This window comes from Vulpes lagopus, chromosome 2, assembly GCF_018345385.1.
Source record: "Vulpes lagopus strain Blue_001 chromosome 2, ASM1834538v1, whole genome shotgun sequence".
Classification (NCBI taxonomy): domain Eukaryota; kingdom Metazoa; phylum Chordata; class Mammalia; order Carnivora; family Canidae; genus Vulpes; species Vulpes lagopus.
In genome coordinates, this window is record NC_054825.1 from 47,309,448 (window position 1) to 47,326,803 (window position 17,356).

Genomic DNA, 17,356 nt, shown 5'->3' on the forward strand with positions numbered 1-17,356 from the left:
TTCTCCCTTTCCCTCTCCCCTTCCCACTGCTCTCTTGCTCTCTCTCTCAAATAAATAAATCTCAGAAATAATTAAAATCTTAAATAAAATTTTAATATAAAAACAAGTTAAAACTCTGTTTTTTTCTTGCTTTATCTGTCATATTTTTCCCTAACAACAACAACAAAAAAAACTTTGTTGGTGGTACCTGGTGTATATAAAATTGTATTCCAGTAATTATTGGGAAGTATGAAAGAGAAATAGGATATACATAGAATAAAGGCAAGAATCTGTTTCCTTATGAAATCCAATATTTTCAGTCAAGGACTGTGTTAGATATAGGATAAGTCAACCTCTTTGCATTAGATATTTTTTGGTTTCCTCAACCATTAAAATAGGAATGGGACAAAATAATTTCAAGGGTCCTTCTAAATTTCCATGATGATTCAGTTGTTTACATGGTATTATTGCTATTTGTACTTTTAATTGTTTCAGTGCTGATGATACTATCAGGGCAAAATAAACCAGTGGTCCATGATAATGGGGATAATTAAGAAAGGTTTATCGAGGAGGCAGGATTTAAAATTAAGTGCGAAGATATGAAGGTCTCCAGTTAGGAGAAGGAAAGATCTTTTGAGGAGAGAAATCAGAACTGGAATCTGGATTTGTTGAAGAGGTTTGCATGATGAGGTTCATTCAGTTCATGAAGGGACTTGGATAGTTTGGGTTTATAGCTATAGGTTTTGAGCAGATGGGGTGACCTTATCAGTCAGTGGTGGAAGATTTTTGTGGTAATTTACTTGTAGAACATGGAAGGACTGGAATAAAGGAGATTAGTTTGGTAGTAGAAGTAACAAATGTATGTAAGCTGATGCAAGATAAAAATAGGAAGTAAAATCTGTATAACAAGTATGACTTTTAAAAGTAGTATCTATTCTTTAGGAAGGGGACTTCTGGAATGTTTCTGAAATATTTTCTTGGGTCTTTCTCAAGGTCTTTTATTGCTTCTGTCTTCCTTTTTTTTTTGTTTGTTTGTTTGTTTGTTTTTTTTTTTTCCTGTCTTCCTTCTTAGAACTGCTCTCATGCTTGGTTGCGAGTATGGTTGTAAGGATGCTGTAGAAGTCTTACTTAAAAATGGTGCTGATGTAAGCCTGCTGGATGCCTTGGGCCATGATAGTTCTTACTATGCAAGAATTGGTGACAATCTGGACATTCTAACATTATTGAAGACTGCGTCAGAAAATACCAACAAAGGTAGGTAGCAAAGTAGCTAGAAAAGCCTAGCTTAATAAAGAGCAGCTTTTAAAGACTCAGATGGTGGAACTGCAGTTGGTAAGAAGCAAAGCATTCCTTAATGGTCTATCTCCCTCTATGCCATGGCATTGTGTATTTGTGTTGTAGTAGTCATTTGCTTTGAGGCTGTTCATGTTGCATGTGTTGGCTAGTTTATCAAGTAAAGCCTCCGTACTATGGAGTAAGTTAAGAAATGGGGAGAAAGAGCCAAATCAAGTGTGTTTTACTAATATGTATCCGGATTTTTGATGAGGAGGGTTGCAGTGCTTGGCTTTTATACTTAGAAAGTTTTAAAAGAAAGAATCATTGTTTGAACATGTATATAAAATATTCAACTAGGATTTATCAGATATCTGTACCAAATACTTTTTTTAATGTTTTTTTTTTTTTAAGAGAAATATCCTTCCAGTCTTTTCCCTATGTGTGAAGTTGAGGTCACATGTAGTAAGTTGCAGATTGCTTTTTGTGTAATAAATTTTGAAGGGTTTTCCTTCATAAATATTTTGTCAATAGTATGATTTTTATTAATGCATAAAATTCCATATATTAAAGTCTAATTAAGTAGTTTTCTGTACATGTCATTTAAGTTGTTTAGAGTTTTTGCTAATGTGTATAAAAAGTTAATGACTGTTGTTATGAACACATATTTTAGCATATTTTTATTATAGTCTTAGGATCAATTCCTAGAAATTGAATCATGGGTTTTGGGAAATACTAATTTTACACTTTTGATATATATTGACAAATTGCCTTCCAATTCTCCAGTGTTAAAAATTTTGTGTTTTGCAATTGCCTTGCCTTCGTAGCATTGAATATTATCTACATGGATGTAGTCATAGCAAAAAACATTAATAATTTTGCAATTTGACAGGTAAAAATAAGTCATTGTCATATTAACTGTAAAGTAGTAAGCTTTAGAGGGGAGTTTCAAAGTGATTTCCTTAATGACTCAATTGTATAGTTCGGGAATCCATGATTTGTAATCTACCCAAGGTAACCTGCTCTTTTACTGTTTCCCTCTCTCCTCTCTTTCTCTCTCTTTAAATCTTTAGGGAGAGAACTTTGGAAGAAAGGACCATCTTTACAGCAGGTAGATCTTAATTTTTAAAAATTATATATATTTTGCAATTTCAGTAAAGTATTTATCAGTTAATGATTAAATGTAACTGTTTCAGGTTTAAGTGCATGCTGTTTTCTCTGCTCAATCATGCCCATGTAGAACCCTGATATTAAGATCCTGAGGCTTTGATGTAATCACTCAGTTTGAGACCGTGGATCTCAAGTACAGTATATAAAGAGTATATCCAATAGGAAATAAATAGCCTCCTGATTGCTGACTTTGAATATCTAGTCCTTTCAAATATGAGATATTGTACTTTTTTGAGATTCTTAAATTATGAATTTTAGCCTAGCAGGTCATAAACATAAACATTTCCCCCCTACTAATAGAGTGAAATGTTTACTGTTCCTGGAAAATTCTTCCAATGCTGTAAAAAATAAAGAAAACAAATCAAAAGTGATTATTATTGTGATTTCAATACCACTGTTAATAGTTTGCTTTCTTTGTGCTTCTTTTGCCTTGTTATTTAAAAGGACTTTGAAAAAACACAATACATGAAGTAATTCATACTTTGCTCTAGTTGTATTATCAAATCACTATGTAACCCTGGTTTTGTGTCCCACCTAGTCTCAGTAAATGTCTTATTGTTTTCCCCTAATCTCTTCAGGTTAGCGTAAGTGGGGCTGGTTTACTGCACTGTCACCATCTTGCTCAAGAGCTAGTGTAGGCAGCTTTCCTCTTCTGTTGGCTGTTCCCTTCCAGACTTTCAGCTTTTCTCTAGTGAGAGGAACCTGAGCACTTCCAAACCCTGAGGAGAGTAATCAGGTACCTTCTGAGAAATTCTGATCATCATTCTCTCTGCACATCATTCCTCTACCTCTCACCAGAATCCGAAAGCTATATTAGAGCATGTTTTCCTCTCTAGTCCATCAGAATTAAGTAATACATTCATGCATGGGTCATGTCTGCTGTCACCTTACCTTTCTATCTGGAGCAGCCCTTTCCACCTTCTCCCCCATTCCTCAGATGACCTAAGTGAAGTAGAGTGGGAAAAAATGCACCATGTTATGTCTGTGCCAGCTATCTTACATGGGATCAGAGAAAAGTGATTTCTGAAATATACATATATTTAAAATAAAGAATCATTGAGTATTAATGTGGGAATAGCATTCTACTTAGTGTTCTAGGAGGTATCTAAATGAATACACAGAGTTAATATTCTGCTAGGAGTGGTAACACTCAGTACTTCCATTTTTTGTTAAATACATTTTAAAGTATCTGCTGTAAATAGGATTTGTTCCTGTACTAAGGGACATATAGTCCCCTGTTATCAAGAAGACTACAGTATAGTTTTAAAAATAAGACTTATTCAAATTCAGTCAGAGACAGTTGTCATTTGATCTCATTCATTTGTGGAATTTAAGAAGCAAAACAGAGGATCTTAGGGGAAGGGAGGGAAAAATAAAACAAGACAAAATCAGAGAGGGAGACAAACCATAAGAGACTCTTAACACACTGAGGAAATAAACTGAGGGATGGGGTGATGGGTAACTGGGTGATGGGCATTAAGGAGGGCACGTGATGTAATGAGCGCTGAGTGTTGTATAAGACTGATGAATCACTCAGCTCTACCTCTGAAACCAATAATACATTATATGTTAATTAATTGAATTTAAATTTTTTTTTTTAATTTTTATTTTATTTATGATAGTCACAGAGAGAGAGAGAGAGGCAGAGACACAGGCGGAGGGAGAAGCAGGCTCCATGCACCGGGAGCCTGATGTGGGATTCGATCCCGGGTCTCCAGGATCGCGCCCTGGGCCAAAGGCAGGCGCCAAACCGCTGCGCCACCCAGGAATTTAAATTTTAAAGAGACTTATTCGGTTATTTGCTTTAACAGACTTCTGTGGGGCACTTAGTATATGTTCTAAGTGCTAGAAAGTCATAGTGTACAAAGTTGTTGTCTCATGTTGCTCCCAGCCTACTGAGAGAAATGAAAACAATAAGCAAATGCTAGTATTTGGTATCATAGCATCTGCTTTGAAGAGAAGTGGAACAGGATTAGGGGATGAAGAGGGGAGAAACAGGAAGCTATTTTAGATGATGCATTCAGCAGAGGCCTCGTCAGGAAGTGACATTTGAGCAGAGGCCTGAAGGAAGCAAGAGGGGAGCCACAGGGCTCTGTAGGAGAAGCCTCACAGGCAGAGGGCAGGGCAGGTGCCAATGCCCTGAAATAGGAATATGTTTAACACATCCATGGGGCAGTAGAAGGTCAGCACGGAGGAGTGATCTGCACAAGACCAAGGAGGAGAGGCGGGTGACGTAAGCGATTGCCAGATGATGAAGGACCCTCTGAAGGGAAGGCAGCGGGGATGAAGGTAGAATGAGGAAATGGGTCAGATCCCACACAAAGAACAGTCCTTTGCTGGAAGGAATTAGGCTAGAAATATAGTTTGGGCCAAGTCATGGATATGGAATATCTTTCTAATGCAACCTAATTCTAAATACAAACTCATTTGAATGATAGTGAAAACACGTGGTTAAACAAAACTCAACATATAATGCAAAACATAAAAAAATTTTCTTGGAGAATTAAAGCACTTTTTTTTTTTAAGCTCTCAGAAAGAAAGACAATAGCTTTCTAAATTGTTATGTAGATTTAAATGTCAGTTTGGGCCAGAAGAAGGTTATATGCTCTCTTGTTTAATAATTGTGTTATGTTTTTATTAAAGCAAATCTCTAGGCTGGAGTAAGATTTCAAAGCAGTAAGTGTACAAAACAGAGCATGTACTGAACCAAGTCATTTAGAGATCTTTTTTATATAGTGCTGGTCAGAGGATTGTCTGTCTCTTTCTTATCATACCTTTGATATTTTATCAGTGCATAAGGAAATAAATGATTTCCATATTTCCTTTCAAAGTTAATATAACTCCCCTTCTTCCTTTTTAAGTACTAGATTTTTCCTTTGGGAATGGTTGATGATGCCTTATATAGTCCAACTTTAGTTTTATGTCTAGTACAAATTCTTTTTAAATCTTGGTAACTTTAGTTAAAATAAGTCCTGAACAGTAAGGATTTTAAATTTTATTATGTCTTAGTATTTTGAAATCAGTTACACTCGATTTATTTAAAACCTCTATCCTTAAAGATGCTTTCCACTTGGAGTTTTAAGTGCAAACACTGCCACCTTGTGTTATGTACAGCAAAATTTAATGTTGGATAAGCTGCAGATCCCTAATTGGATATGTTGCCTACTGAGGAAAATGTACTTTTCTGTATTTTCATAGTTGCTAACATGTATTCTCATATTTTGCCAAAGCGAAATTTGCCGTACATGCTAGATGAAGTAAATATGAAGTCAAGTCAGAGGGAGCATCGAAACATTCAGGTAAGAAGGAAAACAATGGTATCTTCTTTGTAAAGGATTGCAATGTTGTTTGTAGTCGTGTAGGGTGGAAAGAGAAGGAGCAGGGAATGTGGGGGAAATAAATGGGCAGCGGAAGGAGGACAGGCTGCTATATTTCGTGATTCTGTTTTCTTGCCCAATCCCTTATAAAAGAATTGATTTTTAATATGAATGTTTGTGTCCCATTATCTTACAGAAAGTATTATTTTAGTATGTATCTGGAAGCGAATCATTTATCAACTTTATATAACTTTTTTATTGATTTAAATATACCTGTTTTGGGCCATAAATCCTAAATTTGTATTCATTTTAGAAAGCTAAGTACTGTGATGAAAAATGATGGTTATTGTTAACGTAAATGAATATTTATTTTGTCTAAGCATTTTTTTATTTTGATGAGGAAAAACCACTTTGTTTAACCATACATTTTATGTTCGTCAGAGTGTTCAGATAATAGTTATTATATGGATTATGTCAGAGGAAGATTTCATAATGAAATGGTCTGTGACTGAAACACCATTAAAATATAAATCATGTAGCTGTTTTCCATATGATAAGGCAAAAGCATTTTATTTGGGCTTTTATACTTTACTATGTAATATTAAGAAAGTGAACTCTAGCCCTAAATTGGAGCCTTAAATGTTTCATCAGAGCACTGAAATAATTAATGTAGTAAAAGCATTAGGACACTTTCATAAACTTGAGAGGTTTAAGCAGAAGTTAAAATGGCATATTCTGTTTCCAGGTGATGCTTTTATTTATTTTATTAGAATCATGGTGGTTTGCTGTCTTGTATACACTTGTATTAGTTAGATAGCATAGGACCATAATCTTCTACAGGCACTCCTCAGAGACACTGCAGTTCAGTTCCAGATCATCCCAATAAAGCAAATATTACAGCAAAGCAAATATCACAATAAAGCAAGTCAAATGAATTTTTTGGTCCCAGTACATATAAAAGTTATGTTTGCATTATACTGTAGTCTATTAAGTATGTGGTAGTATTATATTTTAAAAAAACAATATATATGCCTTAATTTAAAAATACTTTATTGCTGGGGTGCTGGCTTAGTCAGAAGAATGTGTGACTCTTGATCTCGAGGTCATAAGTTTGAGCCCCACATTGGGTGTACAGATTACTTGAATGCTTTTAAAAAAAAAAAAAAGAAAAAAAAAAGGAAAAGTTAAAAAGAATAAAAACACTTTAATGGTAGAAAATGCTAGCCATCACTGGAGTTTTCAGTGAATTATCATCTTTTTACTGGAGACAGAGGGGTGCCTTGATGTTAATGGTGGGGAGTTGTTGAAGGTTGGGGTGGCTGTGGCAATTTCTTAAAATAAGACAGCAATGGACTTTGTCACATTGATGAACTCTTCCTTTAACAAAAGTTTTCTTGGTAGTGTGCTGTTTGACAGCATTTTCCTCACAGTAGAACTCCTTTCAAAATGAAGATCTTCTCAAACCCTGCTGCTTTATCAACTAAGTTTATGTCGTATTCTAAATCCTTTCTCACCATTTCAATAATCCTCACGGTATCTTTACCAGAAGTAGTTTCCATCTCAAGAAACCACTTTCTCTGCTCTTGCATAAAAAGCAACTCCTCAGCCATTAGTTTTATCATGGAATTTGCTACCAATTTTTTTTTTTTGCTACCAATTCAATCCCATATTCAGATTCCTCCTCTAATTACAGTTCTCTTGCTATTTCTACTACATCTGTAGTTACTTCCTCCACTGAAACCTTGAACCCTTCAAAGTCCTCCATAAGGGTTGAAATCTACTTCTTCCAGACTCCTGCTTATGTTGGTATTTTGACCTCTTCCCATGAATCAAAAATGTTCTTTAGGCATCTAGATTTCCAGAAGGTTTTCATTTTCCATTGCTCAGATCCATCAGAAGAATCTCCATCTCAGGTGGGCATACAAAATGTATTTCTTGAATAATAAGCCTTAAAAGTTGAAATTACTCTTTGAGCCATAGGCTGCAGAATGGATGTCTTGTTAGCAGCCTTCATAGAATTCATAGAAGAGACTTAGGGCCTTGCTCTGGATTAGGCTTTGGCTTAAGGGAATGTTGTGGCTGGTTTGATCTTCTCTCCAGAGCACTCACACTTTTTCCAAATCAGCCGTAAATCTGTTTTGCCTTCTTATCATTCATTTGTTCACTGGAGTAGCGCTGTCCATTTCCTTCAAGAACTTTTTCTTTTCATTCACCACTTGGCTAACTGGTATAAGACGCCAAGCTTTTGGCCTTTTCCAGCTTCTGACACGCCTTCATCACCAAGTTTAATCATTTTTAGCTTTTGATTTAAGGTGAGAGATGTGTGACTCTTCCTTTCACTTGAACACGTAGAAGCTATTATAGGGTCATTAATTGGTCTAATTCTGATACTGTGTGTTTCAAGGTATAGGAAGGCCTGAGGAGAGGGGGAGAGGTGGGGAAACAGCCAGTGGGTAGGGCAGTCAGAACACATACAGCCTTTATTGCTTAAATTTGCCATCTTAGATGGGCACAGTTTATGGTGCCCCAGGATAATTATAATAGTATCTTTGAGGATCACTGATCACAGATCACCATAACTAATATCATAATAAAAAAAGTTTCAAATATTTTGAGTTACCAAAATGTGACAGAGACACAAAGTAAGCAAATGGTGGTGGAGAAGTAGTGCTGATAGACTAGCTTGATGCAGGGTTGCCGCAAACCTTCGATTTGTAAAAAACAAACAAACAAACAAACAAAAAACAATCTCTGTGAAGCACAGTAAAGCAAATCTCTATAAAACTAGTATGCATGTATATTATTTCTGATCTATAAATTTTAAGTCATTTCAATGTCATTGAAACTATCATGTCTTTGGACTTAAAGCTGTTTTATGTATGTATATATCTGTACTGGATAACAAACTGCTTTTAAAAATTTCTTCCATAAGAATTGCTCTGTTAAGCCTGGTCTAGCACCTGTTATCTTTACTATTTAAGGAGCTAGAGATTGAAAATGAAGATTTGAAAGACAGGTTGAGAAAAATTCAGCAAGAACAGAGAATATTACTGGATAAAGTCAATGGTTTACAACTACAGCTGAATGAGGTAAATAATCTACATAATATTAAAAAATTAAAAACTGTTTTACTATCTGTGATCATCATTGATAACAAATCATTAATGATCACCTGCCACGTCAAGTCATGGTGCTAGATGCTAAAGGAAGTACAACCAGGTCACTGCCCTTCAGGAAAGTTCTATCTTACTGGGATCTTTATGTGAAACTTTCAGTGTCACATGTAAGAATAGGGAATACTGTTAGTGTACGGTAATAGCAAAGCACTGAACCATGGTTGGAGGGGTTGGAGAGAGAGGAGTAGACGAAAGATGTGAGGAAGGGGATTAAGGAGTTGATAACTAATGGGTTCTCAGAAGAATCAAAGTGCTTTTGAACGTGGTCAGTGGGAGGAACGAGTGACAGCTCAGACCACAGAATTGGTCATCCAGAGACATTTTCTCCTTACGTCCGTGTTCGCAATCTTAAAGACACGTGCCAGTTTTTTACAAAGATATTCACTGAGTGCATGCCTTTAAAATAAACTTTCACTAATGAAAATACATTTCTTCTTTTTAAATTTAGGAAGTGATGGTTGCTGATGATCTGGAAAGTGAGGTAGGATGATAGATTTTACTCTAAAGCTGTAAAATGTTATGTAAATTGAAGATGATATTGCTGTAGAGGTTTGAGTCCTGAATTGAGATGGGTACAAGGATTAAAGGGAAAAACAAAACCTACTGTGACTATAAAAATATGTTTTAAGTCCAGAAGCATGGCATTTTGTTGTTATTGCCTCTGAATGCCTCATTTTCTGTGAAACCTTTTATGAAAAGGTGTAAAATTCTAAACATTATAAATAAAATGTCTGAAAATTTAAGATTTGAAACAACCAGCAGAAATGTGATTTTTCACAGTATTGTTTGTATATATTATATATTTTATTAGTATATTTGTAGAAATTTTGGACTCATAGTTTAAAATACTAAAAAATCAAAGTAATTCTAACTCACATTTCTGAAACACATTTTTAACTCAGTTGCACATAGTGATTTTGCTCTGTGTTCATTCCTTTCCATTTCAGAAGGAAAAGCTGAAGTCTCTTTTGGTGGCTAAAGAAAAGCAACATGAAGAAAGCCTAAGAACTATTGAGTCTCTGAAAAACAGATTTAAATATTTTGAGGTATAGAAAGCTTAAATAAATTATTTTGTATAACACATTATGGGCAGTGCTAAAGAGCTTGGAGTCAGGCTTGAATTTGAATGGTTACTTTCTTCCTTATTGTGTGACTTCAGGCAGTTTATTTAAAGTCTCTGAACTTGCTGCTGCTTTTGCAAAATTGGGGTGATGGTGCCTTTCTCCACAGAGCGGTTTGCAAAGGTTAATTGAGACCACTGAACTGACCTTCATGGGCTGGGCATTCCCTTTCGTCCTGGTCCTCTTCCCTGGCCTTCCTCTTTGTCTTTATATTTATTTATTTATTTATTTATTTATTTATTTATTTATTTATTTATTTATTTATTTAGTGTCTTTACCTTTATTTATTTATTTATTTATTTATTTATTTAGTCTCTTTACCTTTATAGAACTTCACACTCTTACCTGTATATTTGCAATGTTTATGATGGTGATAAGAACAAAGTGTCAAACAATGAATGGCGTATTTCCAGGATTGGTGATAAGAACAAACTATCAAATGAATAGTGTGTTTCCAGGATTATCTCAGAAGGGTTTTGTGTGTGTATGCATTAACTACAGTGCTTGGTTGAGAGTAGTGTATCAGTAAGGCTCAGTTCATATACTCAGCTTTAGTTGAATCAGTTAGCTCTTAGTTTTTCCAAAGTCGTGGTATTTGTTAAAGTTTTTGTTGAAATGCAGTGTACATTATAAAGTGCACATGTTAAAGTGTGTACATTGAAGAATTTTGACAAGTCAAACACACCAAGATCAAGAAATAGAATATACCCAGTACCTAGAAGCCTCCTCACACTTGCTTCTTTCACGAACCGTGCTTCCTGCCCTGACGTGCCCACTCCTGCAGAGTGGAGTTTTTCACCTGCAAAGTTTGTTTTGCAAGGCCATAATGAATATTTTAATAAATATATTTTTCATCCCTGGGGCTGCTGAGGAAAGTGGCTAATTCAGTATGAATATTTTATCTTTACTGGGGACTATAACCCCAAAGTACATAAGAAAAGCAATTATTTTCTTTGGAGATGAAAAATATGTGTGCAGTGATGAAAAAAGAAATGTAAAGACATGATGGTTGCCTGAAAAGAAATCAGATACAAAGAGTATATATTTCATGATTTCATTTTTACAAAATTTGGAATCAGACAAAACTAATCTGTGGTGATGGAGGTCAGAGTAGAGGCCACCCTTTGGTGAACGGTTACCGACTAGGGGCGTGAAGAAGCTTCGGAGAGTGTTGGGAACGTTCTGTGTCCTGATCTGGGTTGTGATTACACAAGGTATACATATGCAGACATTTATTGCATTGCACATTTAACATTCATGCACTGTACTGCAGATGAATTATGCCTTGATGCATGTTTGCTTATATAGGACTGAATTCTGAAGATTATTCAGAAATATAGGTTCATAAGCTTATGAACTAGTAGAGTGGCTTCAATCTTTCACATTTGAAATTTTTTTTTAAAAAGATTTTATTTATTGAGAGAGAGAGAGAGAGACCATGCATGTTTGTGTGTATATGTGGATGGGGTGGGGGTGGGGGGAGCAGAGGGAGAAGCAAACTCCCTATTGAGCAGGGAACCCAACAAGGGGCTTGATCCCAGGGCTCTGGGATCATGACCTGAGCCAGGGAGAATGTTTAACTGACTGAGCCACCCAGGCTCTCTGAAGATGTTTGTTTTTAAGGTTAATAGTGAAACTAGTAATAGCTAACATTTTATAGTACTGACCGTGTGCCGGGATGCTGCTCTGTGCACTGTACATGCATTTCACAGACACATCAACTCTGTATGGTAGATCTTATTCTTTTCTCCACTTCGTAAATGAGGAGACAGAGGCACAGAGCAGTCTATTTATGAGGGGCTCTGTAAATTGTAAGTGGCAGAGCCAGAACTTTGAACCTAGGCGATCTGACTAGTTTTATGCTCAGATAGCTTGAATGAGAAAATACAGATGTGTATATGAGATTCCTGAGGTGTCCATCAAAGTTGGATATCTATAATCAGATACTATTTATGTGTATTACTTTTCTTCTAAGAGTGGACTCTTGCATCTTAAGAATAACATGTTTTTCTGCAGCTTTCGACAAACTTGGGAGCCAAGTCTATAACTTTCAATGAGGTTATAATATATTGTAGAAAAACAACACATTTTTGTCTTATAAAAACAACACATATATTTTAGGATACTGAGAAAATGTGGTTAAACTAAAAGCAGAAAATAAACACACCTATAATCCTAGCACTCTCAGCCCCTGATTGATCTTTCAGAACTTCCTTTGTGCATAACCTGTGCATGCACATTCAACAGGTGGGAATATTGTTTTATAACTTTCTTCCCATAATCCAATGGGGACATTTTCTTTAGTTGATACATAAATTAATTTTGATGAATTTTTATACTAGAAATGAGTGTTTGACTTTCAAGAAGAAAATTAGAGGCCCACTTTATATGTGACCCAGTATTTATGAAAGTAAACATTAAAGCTAAGAATGTATTATTTATAAATATTGAGTACCTACCGCTATATCATCTCACATGATAAAAATTCCTCATAAAGTGCCGACAGGAATGCTGCATTATGTGTAATATATAATATGTAGGCAGTATCCTTAAGTTGATAGAAAAAATATGGGTATTTTAGAACGAAGCTAATTTTATGTTACAACTCATCTGTTCATTTTTATTTGGGTAATCAAGTAAAAGTAATAAACCCAAACTAAGTTTTTTTGAACTCCTTATGTGTGTAGGTCTCCCCCAACCTATATATGTATAAGCCCATTTGGTAGCTATTGCAAAGTCTAATATTAAAAATTATATAAAACAAAGAGCTTAATTAAATTTAGACATATTTCCATACCTTTGGGACGCTATAGATTGGTGGAGGTGGCATTAATTTAGTTACAGAACTATAGACCATTTTATTGTTGTCACCTATTTGATTTTGACACATAGCTATTAGTACACACACAGATACACAAACATGAACTACATCTTCCCTTTTTTCTAACTGAAAATAGATGATACACAATGTTGCATTAGTTTCAGGTACACAACATAGTAATTTAACAACTCTCTATGTTGTGCTCACCACAAGTGTAGCTACTGCCTGTCACCATATAACGCTGTTATAAATACTATTGACTATATTCTCTATACTGTACCTTTTATCCCATGACTTATTCATTCCATAACTAGAAGCCTGTATCTCCCATTCCTCTTCATCCGTTTTGCCCATTCTCCTACCTCCTGGTTGCCCTGCAGCAACCATAAGATTATTTTCTGTATTTATGGCTCTGTTTCTACTTTTTGTTTATCTGATAATTTGTTTTGTATTTGGCATTTCACATATAAGTGAAATCGTAGTTTTGTCTTTCTCTGTCTGATTTATTGCACTTAGCATAATTTCCTCGAGGTCCATCCATGTTTTGCAAATGGCAAGATTTCACCCTTTCTTAGGTTGATATTTCAGTGTGTGTGTGTGTGTGTGTGTGTGTGTGTGTGTACGTACGTCCACCACATATTCTTAACTATTCATCTATTGATGGACACTTGAGTTGCTCCCATATCTTGGCTGTTGTAAATAATGCTGCTATAAACATAGAGGTACATCTATCTTCTTGAATTAGTATTTTTGTTTTCCTTGGGTAAATTACCCAGTAATAGAGTTACTGGATCATGTGGTATTTCTATTAATTTTTCAAGGAACCTCCATACTGTTTTCTAGAGTGGCCACACCAATTTACATTCCTACCAACAGTGCACAAGGATACAAGTATTACTTTTTCTATACATCCTTGCCAGCACTTGTTATTTCTTGTCTTTTTGATATTTTGATATTTTTACATTATGTGAAGTGTAAGGTGGTATCTCATTGTGATTTCACTTGCATTTCCCTGATGATTAGTGATGTTGAGTGTCTTTTCATGTGTCTGTTGGCCATCAGTATGCCTTCTCTTATAAAATGTCTATTCATGCCCTCTGCCTATTTTTTAAATTGGATTATTTTTGGGGGAATGTGGGGCTTGTGTATGTTTTTCCTGTATTTTGGATATTAATTCCTTATCAGATATATGATTTATAGATATCTTCTCCCATTTGCTAGGTGGCATTTATATGGTTTCCTTTGCTGTGCAAAGACCTTTTATTTTGATGTTATCCCAGCAATTTATCGTTGCTTTTGTTTCCTTTGCCAGAAGAGACATATCTAGAAAAATGTGGCTATGGCCAATGTCAAAGAGATTATGGCCTGTTTTTTTTCTAAGAGTTCTATGGTTTCACACATCATATTTAGATCTTTAATCCTTTGAGTTTATTTTTGTGTATGGTGTAAAAAGTGGTCCAATTTCATTCTTTTGCACATAGCTGTTCAGTTTTCCCAACACGATTTGTTGAAGATACAGTATTGTCTCCATTGTATACTTTTGCCTCCTTGGTTTTAAATTAACTAACTGTATAAGTATGGGTTTATTTCTGGGCTCTGTATTCTGTTATGTTGATCTGTGTGTCTGTTTTTCTGCCATTACTATACTGTTTTGATTACTGTAGCTTTGCAGTGTATGTTGAAATCTGGAATTGTGATACCTCCAGCTTTGTTCATCTTTCTCAAGATTGCATGGGCACTTTGGGGTCTTTGTGGTTACATACAAATTTTACAATTATTTGTTCTAGTCCTGTGAAAACTGCTGTTGGTATTTTGATAGGGATTGCATTGGATCTGTAGATTGCTTTGGGCAGTCTGGACATTTTAACAGTATTAATTCTGCCAATCTGTGAGCATGGAATATCTTTCCATTTGTGTTGACTTCAATTTCTTTCATCAGTGTTTTATAGTTTTCAGAGTACAGGTCTTTCACTTCCTTGATTAAGTTTCACATCGGTATGTCTTTACTCTCGTAGGTATAATATTTGAATTTATATGTTCAATTCTGACTTGAAAAAAGGACCAGTTCAAATAGACTTCAATTCAGAATACCTGAAGTTTCTCCTTTATTCTCCTTCTCCTAACTGATGCATTGATAGATTTGTTTCTGATTGTATGTAGGCCTTGCTTCAGTGTCATCTCCAGCTCTGTCTTCTTTTGCCTTCCAAAAGTAATCTGTATTTTATAAATTCTGAAAAAAAGGGATTTCGTGAATATTTCACAGTCAGTGAGGCAGAGTTCCTGCTCCTAGCAGTGGGAAAGTGAGTACTTGATGCATGTAGGGCATTTTCTTCCTTTTGAGGTAAAGAAGCAGCACAGAGTATGCATTGAAAGTTGTTTCAGTTCATTTGAGGCTCACTTTCCTTTTTCTTTTGAGCAATAAAGTTTTTCCTTGAAACACTTGGCTGCTTTTATTAAAATGCTTAGTGAAGTAGTTTATTCCCACCTGGCCTCTCAAATTGTCACTTGTGCTGTGTCTTTTATGGTTTCAAGTAGAGTAATACTCAGCAGATACAAGGAATATTGAAATGTGGTTTTAATGATTGGATCACTTAGAGTTAAAATAGATACAGAATTTAACAAAATGAAGCAGTATTCACCTGAAATTTTTTTTATGCTTCTGATTTCAGAGCGATCATTTAGGATCAGGAAGTCATTTTAGTAACCGTAAGTACAAAAGCATAGATTATCATGACCGTCCCCCTAGCTTAAACAAAGGAGAATGTTTATGCTTATTTATTTCATCTAACTGTATATGAATCTTGCCTCTAAACTTCTACTACTTGTGTGTTATGCCCAAACACTTGGAAGTAGAAGGGGTGAAGATACTACTGTAGCCTCTAACATAAAATCTGGTAAAACTGGGGCTCTGATTTTCCCTAGCCACCTATTTTTAAATTGTATCTTGTATGAGTTACCAAACTTGCCTTGTTGATTAGTAGACACTTATCTTGTGATATTGGAGCTTATTTTTTATGAAAAGAAACATAGTTTTCTGAGTTGGAGAAATCTTTGGATATAGTCTCAATGCAGAGAGGCATTGTAAAATTAGAAGTTGCATAAATACTTATTTCTTAATTATTTTAAGACTGATTTATAGCTTTTGTGTATTTGCTGATTATAAATAATTTCTCTAGAAAATCCATTTTTTTTGCTTCCCAGTAAATATTAAATTATCCTCAAGCTAAGTACAACAGTAATATTTATTCCATAAATTGTAAAGAACACCATTTTTATCGTGACTGATTGTAAGATTATTTTATAATAATTATGTAGCTTATGTAGTCTAACAGTCATATATTTCTAAAAATCAACTTAGGATCTATGCAGAAGAATATGATTACTTCCCTTATGTATGTAGAAATAATAGGGAAAAACAGGAATATTTTAGAACATGGATAATTTTATGTTGTAACCCATGCTTTGGTTTTTTTTTTTTTTTAATAATAGAGGAGACATAATAACACCAAATCAATTCTTAGCCTACTTTGGTGTGGATATTTAAGTTAAGATATCATTTATTTGGATTTATGTAGGAAAAGAAGATATGCTTCTCAAACAGGGTCAAATGTACATGACAGATTCACAGGTAATTCTGTTTTGATTTAAAAAATTTATTAAAAATATTTGTGCCTTTTTAAAAAGAGGAAAGCAGCATTATATATCAGTATATATACATTGAATATGGTTTTCATTATCAAAGAGAAATTGTTCTTGGTGTTCTGAATTTAATAAAAGCAGATATTACTGTTTCTGGTGCCCTCTAGAGTGTTTTTGATGACAGTAGCTTAAATAAGAGATTTGAATTACAATTCCATTGTCCTTGGTAGTAAGCTTTTATTTATTAACAGTGTTTGGTCATCTCTTCCTATTTGCCCATATAAAGGGGAAGACAGATATGAATAATTCAGAAGTAGATTTTTTTAGCTTTGAAATGTATTTTTCTTGTATTCAAATATGTATTCTATGTGTTGGAAATTCACTTCAAAATAAGGAAAGCTTCCAAGAGGTAGCGGTGTCTGATTTTCTTGTTTGTCTGTCTCTTATTTTTACTTTCTAGTATATATAAGTTTGCATTTTTAGCACCTGCCATGGACTGAACTGATAAATATTTGGGCTTTTAAAGGCTTTTTAACATTCTGTCATTTATAGGCAGAGAGAGTTAGCCTGTGTGATGTCTAAGATCACTTTAAGCTGGAAACTTCTAAGATTCTAAGTTTAGAAAATGAATCTCATCTGAAAAGTATTTAAGATTAGGTAAATATTTGATTGTAATGAAACAAGTACGGGAAATTGTAAAGCTGTGTAAGTAATCGGTAAATGATATCAGTCTTAGTCTAAAGATCATTGGTAAATTGAAAGGTAATTTAGAAGAAGAATGAGGCTGGGAAATTATTCCACGTTGTTAATTTTCTTCTTTTGGATCCAGGGGAAGGCAACGTAGATTTAACTGAACAACAA

General features: G+C 34.7%; 1 protein-coding gene across 4 annotated transcripts in view; it reads left to right on the forward strand.

The window, feature by feature from the left end:
* Positions 1-17,356, forward strand: part of UACA (uveal autoantigen with coiled-coil domains and ankyrin repeats) — a 92,316-nt gene that overhangs the window by 63,283 nt on the left and 11,677 nt on the right. For 3 of the 4 annotated variants that reach the window (XM_041743395.1, XM_041743397.1, XM_041743394.1), the window contains 8 exons: positions 1,052-1,233; positions 2,325-2,362; positions 5,652-5,720; positions 8,720-8,827; positions 9,363-9,395; positions 9,862-9,960; positions 15,526-15,562; positions 16,432-16,484. In XM_041743395.1, coding sequence (XP_041599329.1) covers positions 1,052-1,233; positions 2,325-2,362; positions 5,652-5,720; positions 8,720-8,827; positions 9,363-9,395; positions 9,862-9,960; positions 15,526-15,562; positions 16,432-16,484 — 619 coding nt within the window. The remainder of the gene's footprint in view (positions 1-1,051; positions 1,234-2,324; positions 2,363-5,651; positions 5,721-8,719; positions 8,828-9,362; positions 9,396-9,861; positions 9,961-15,525; positions 15,563-16,431; positions 16,485-17,356) is intronic. The other variant, XM_041743396.1, reaches the window with a different exon arrangement.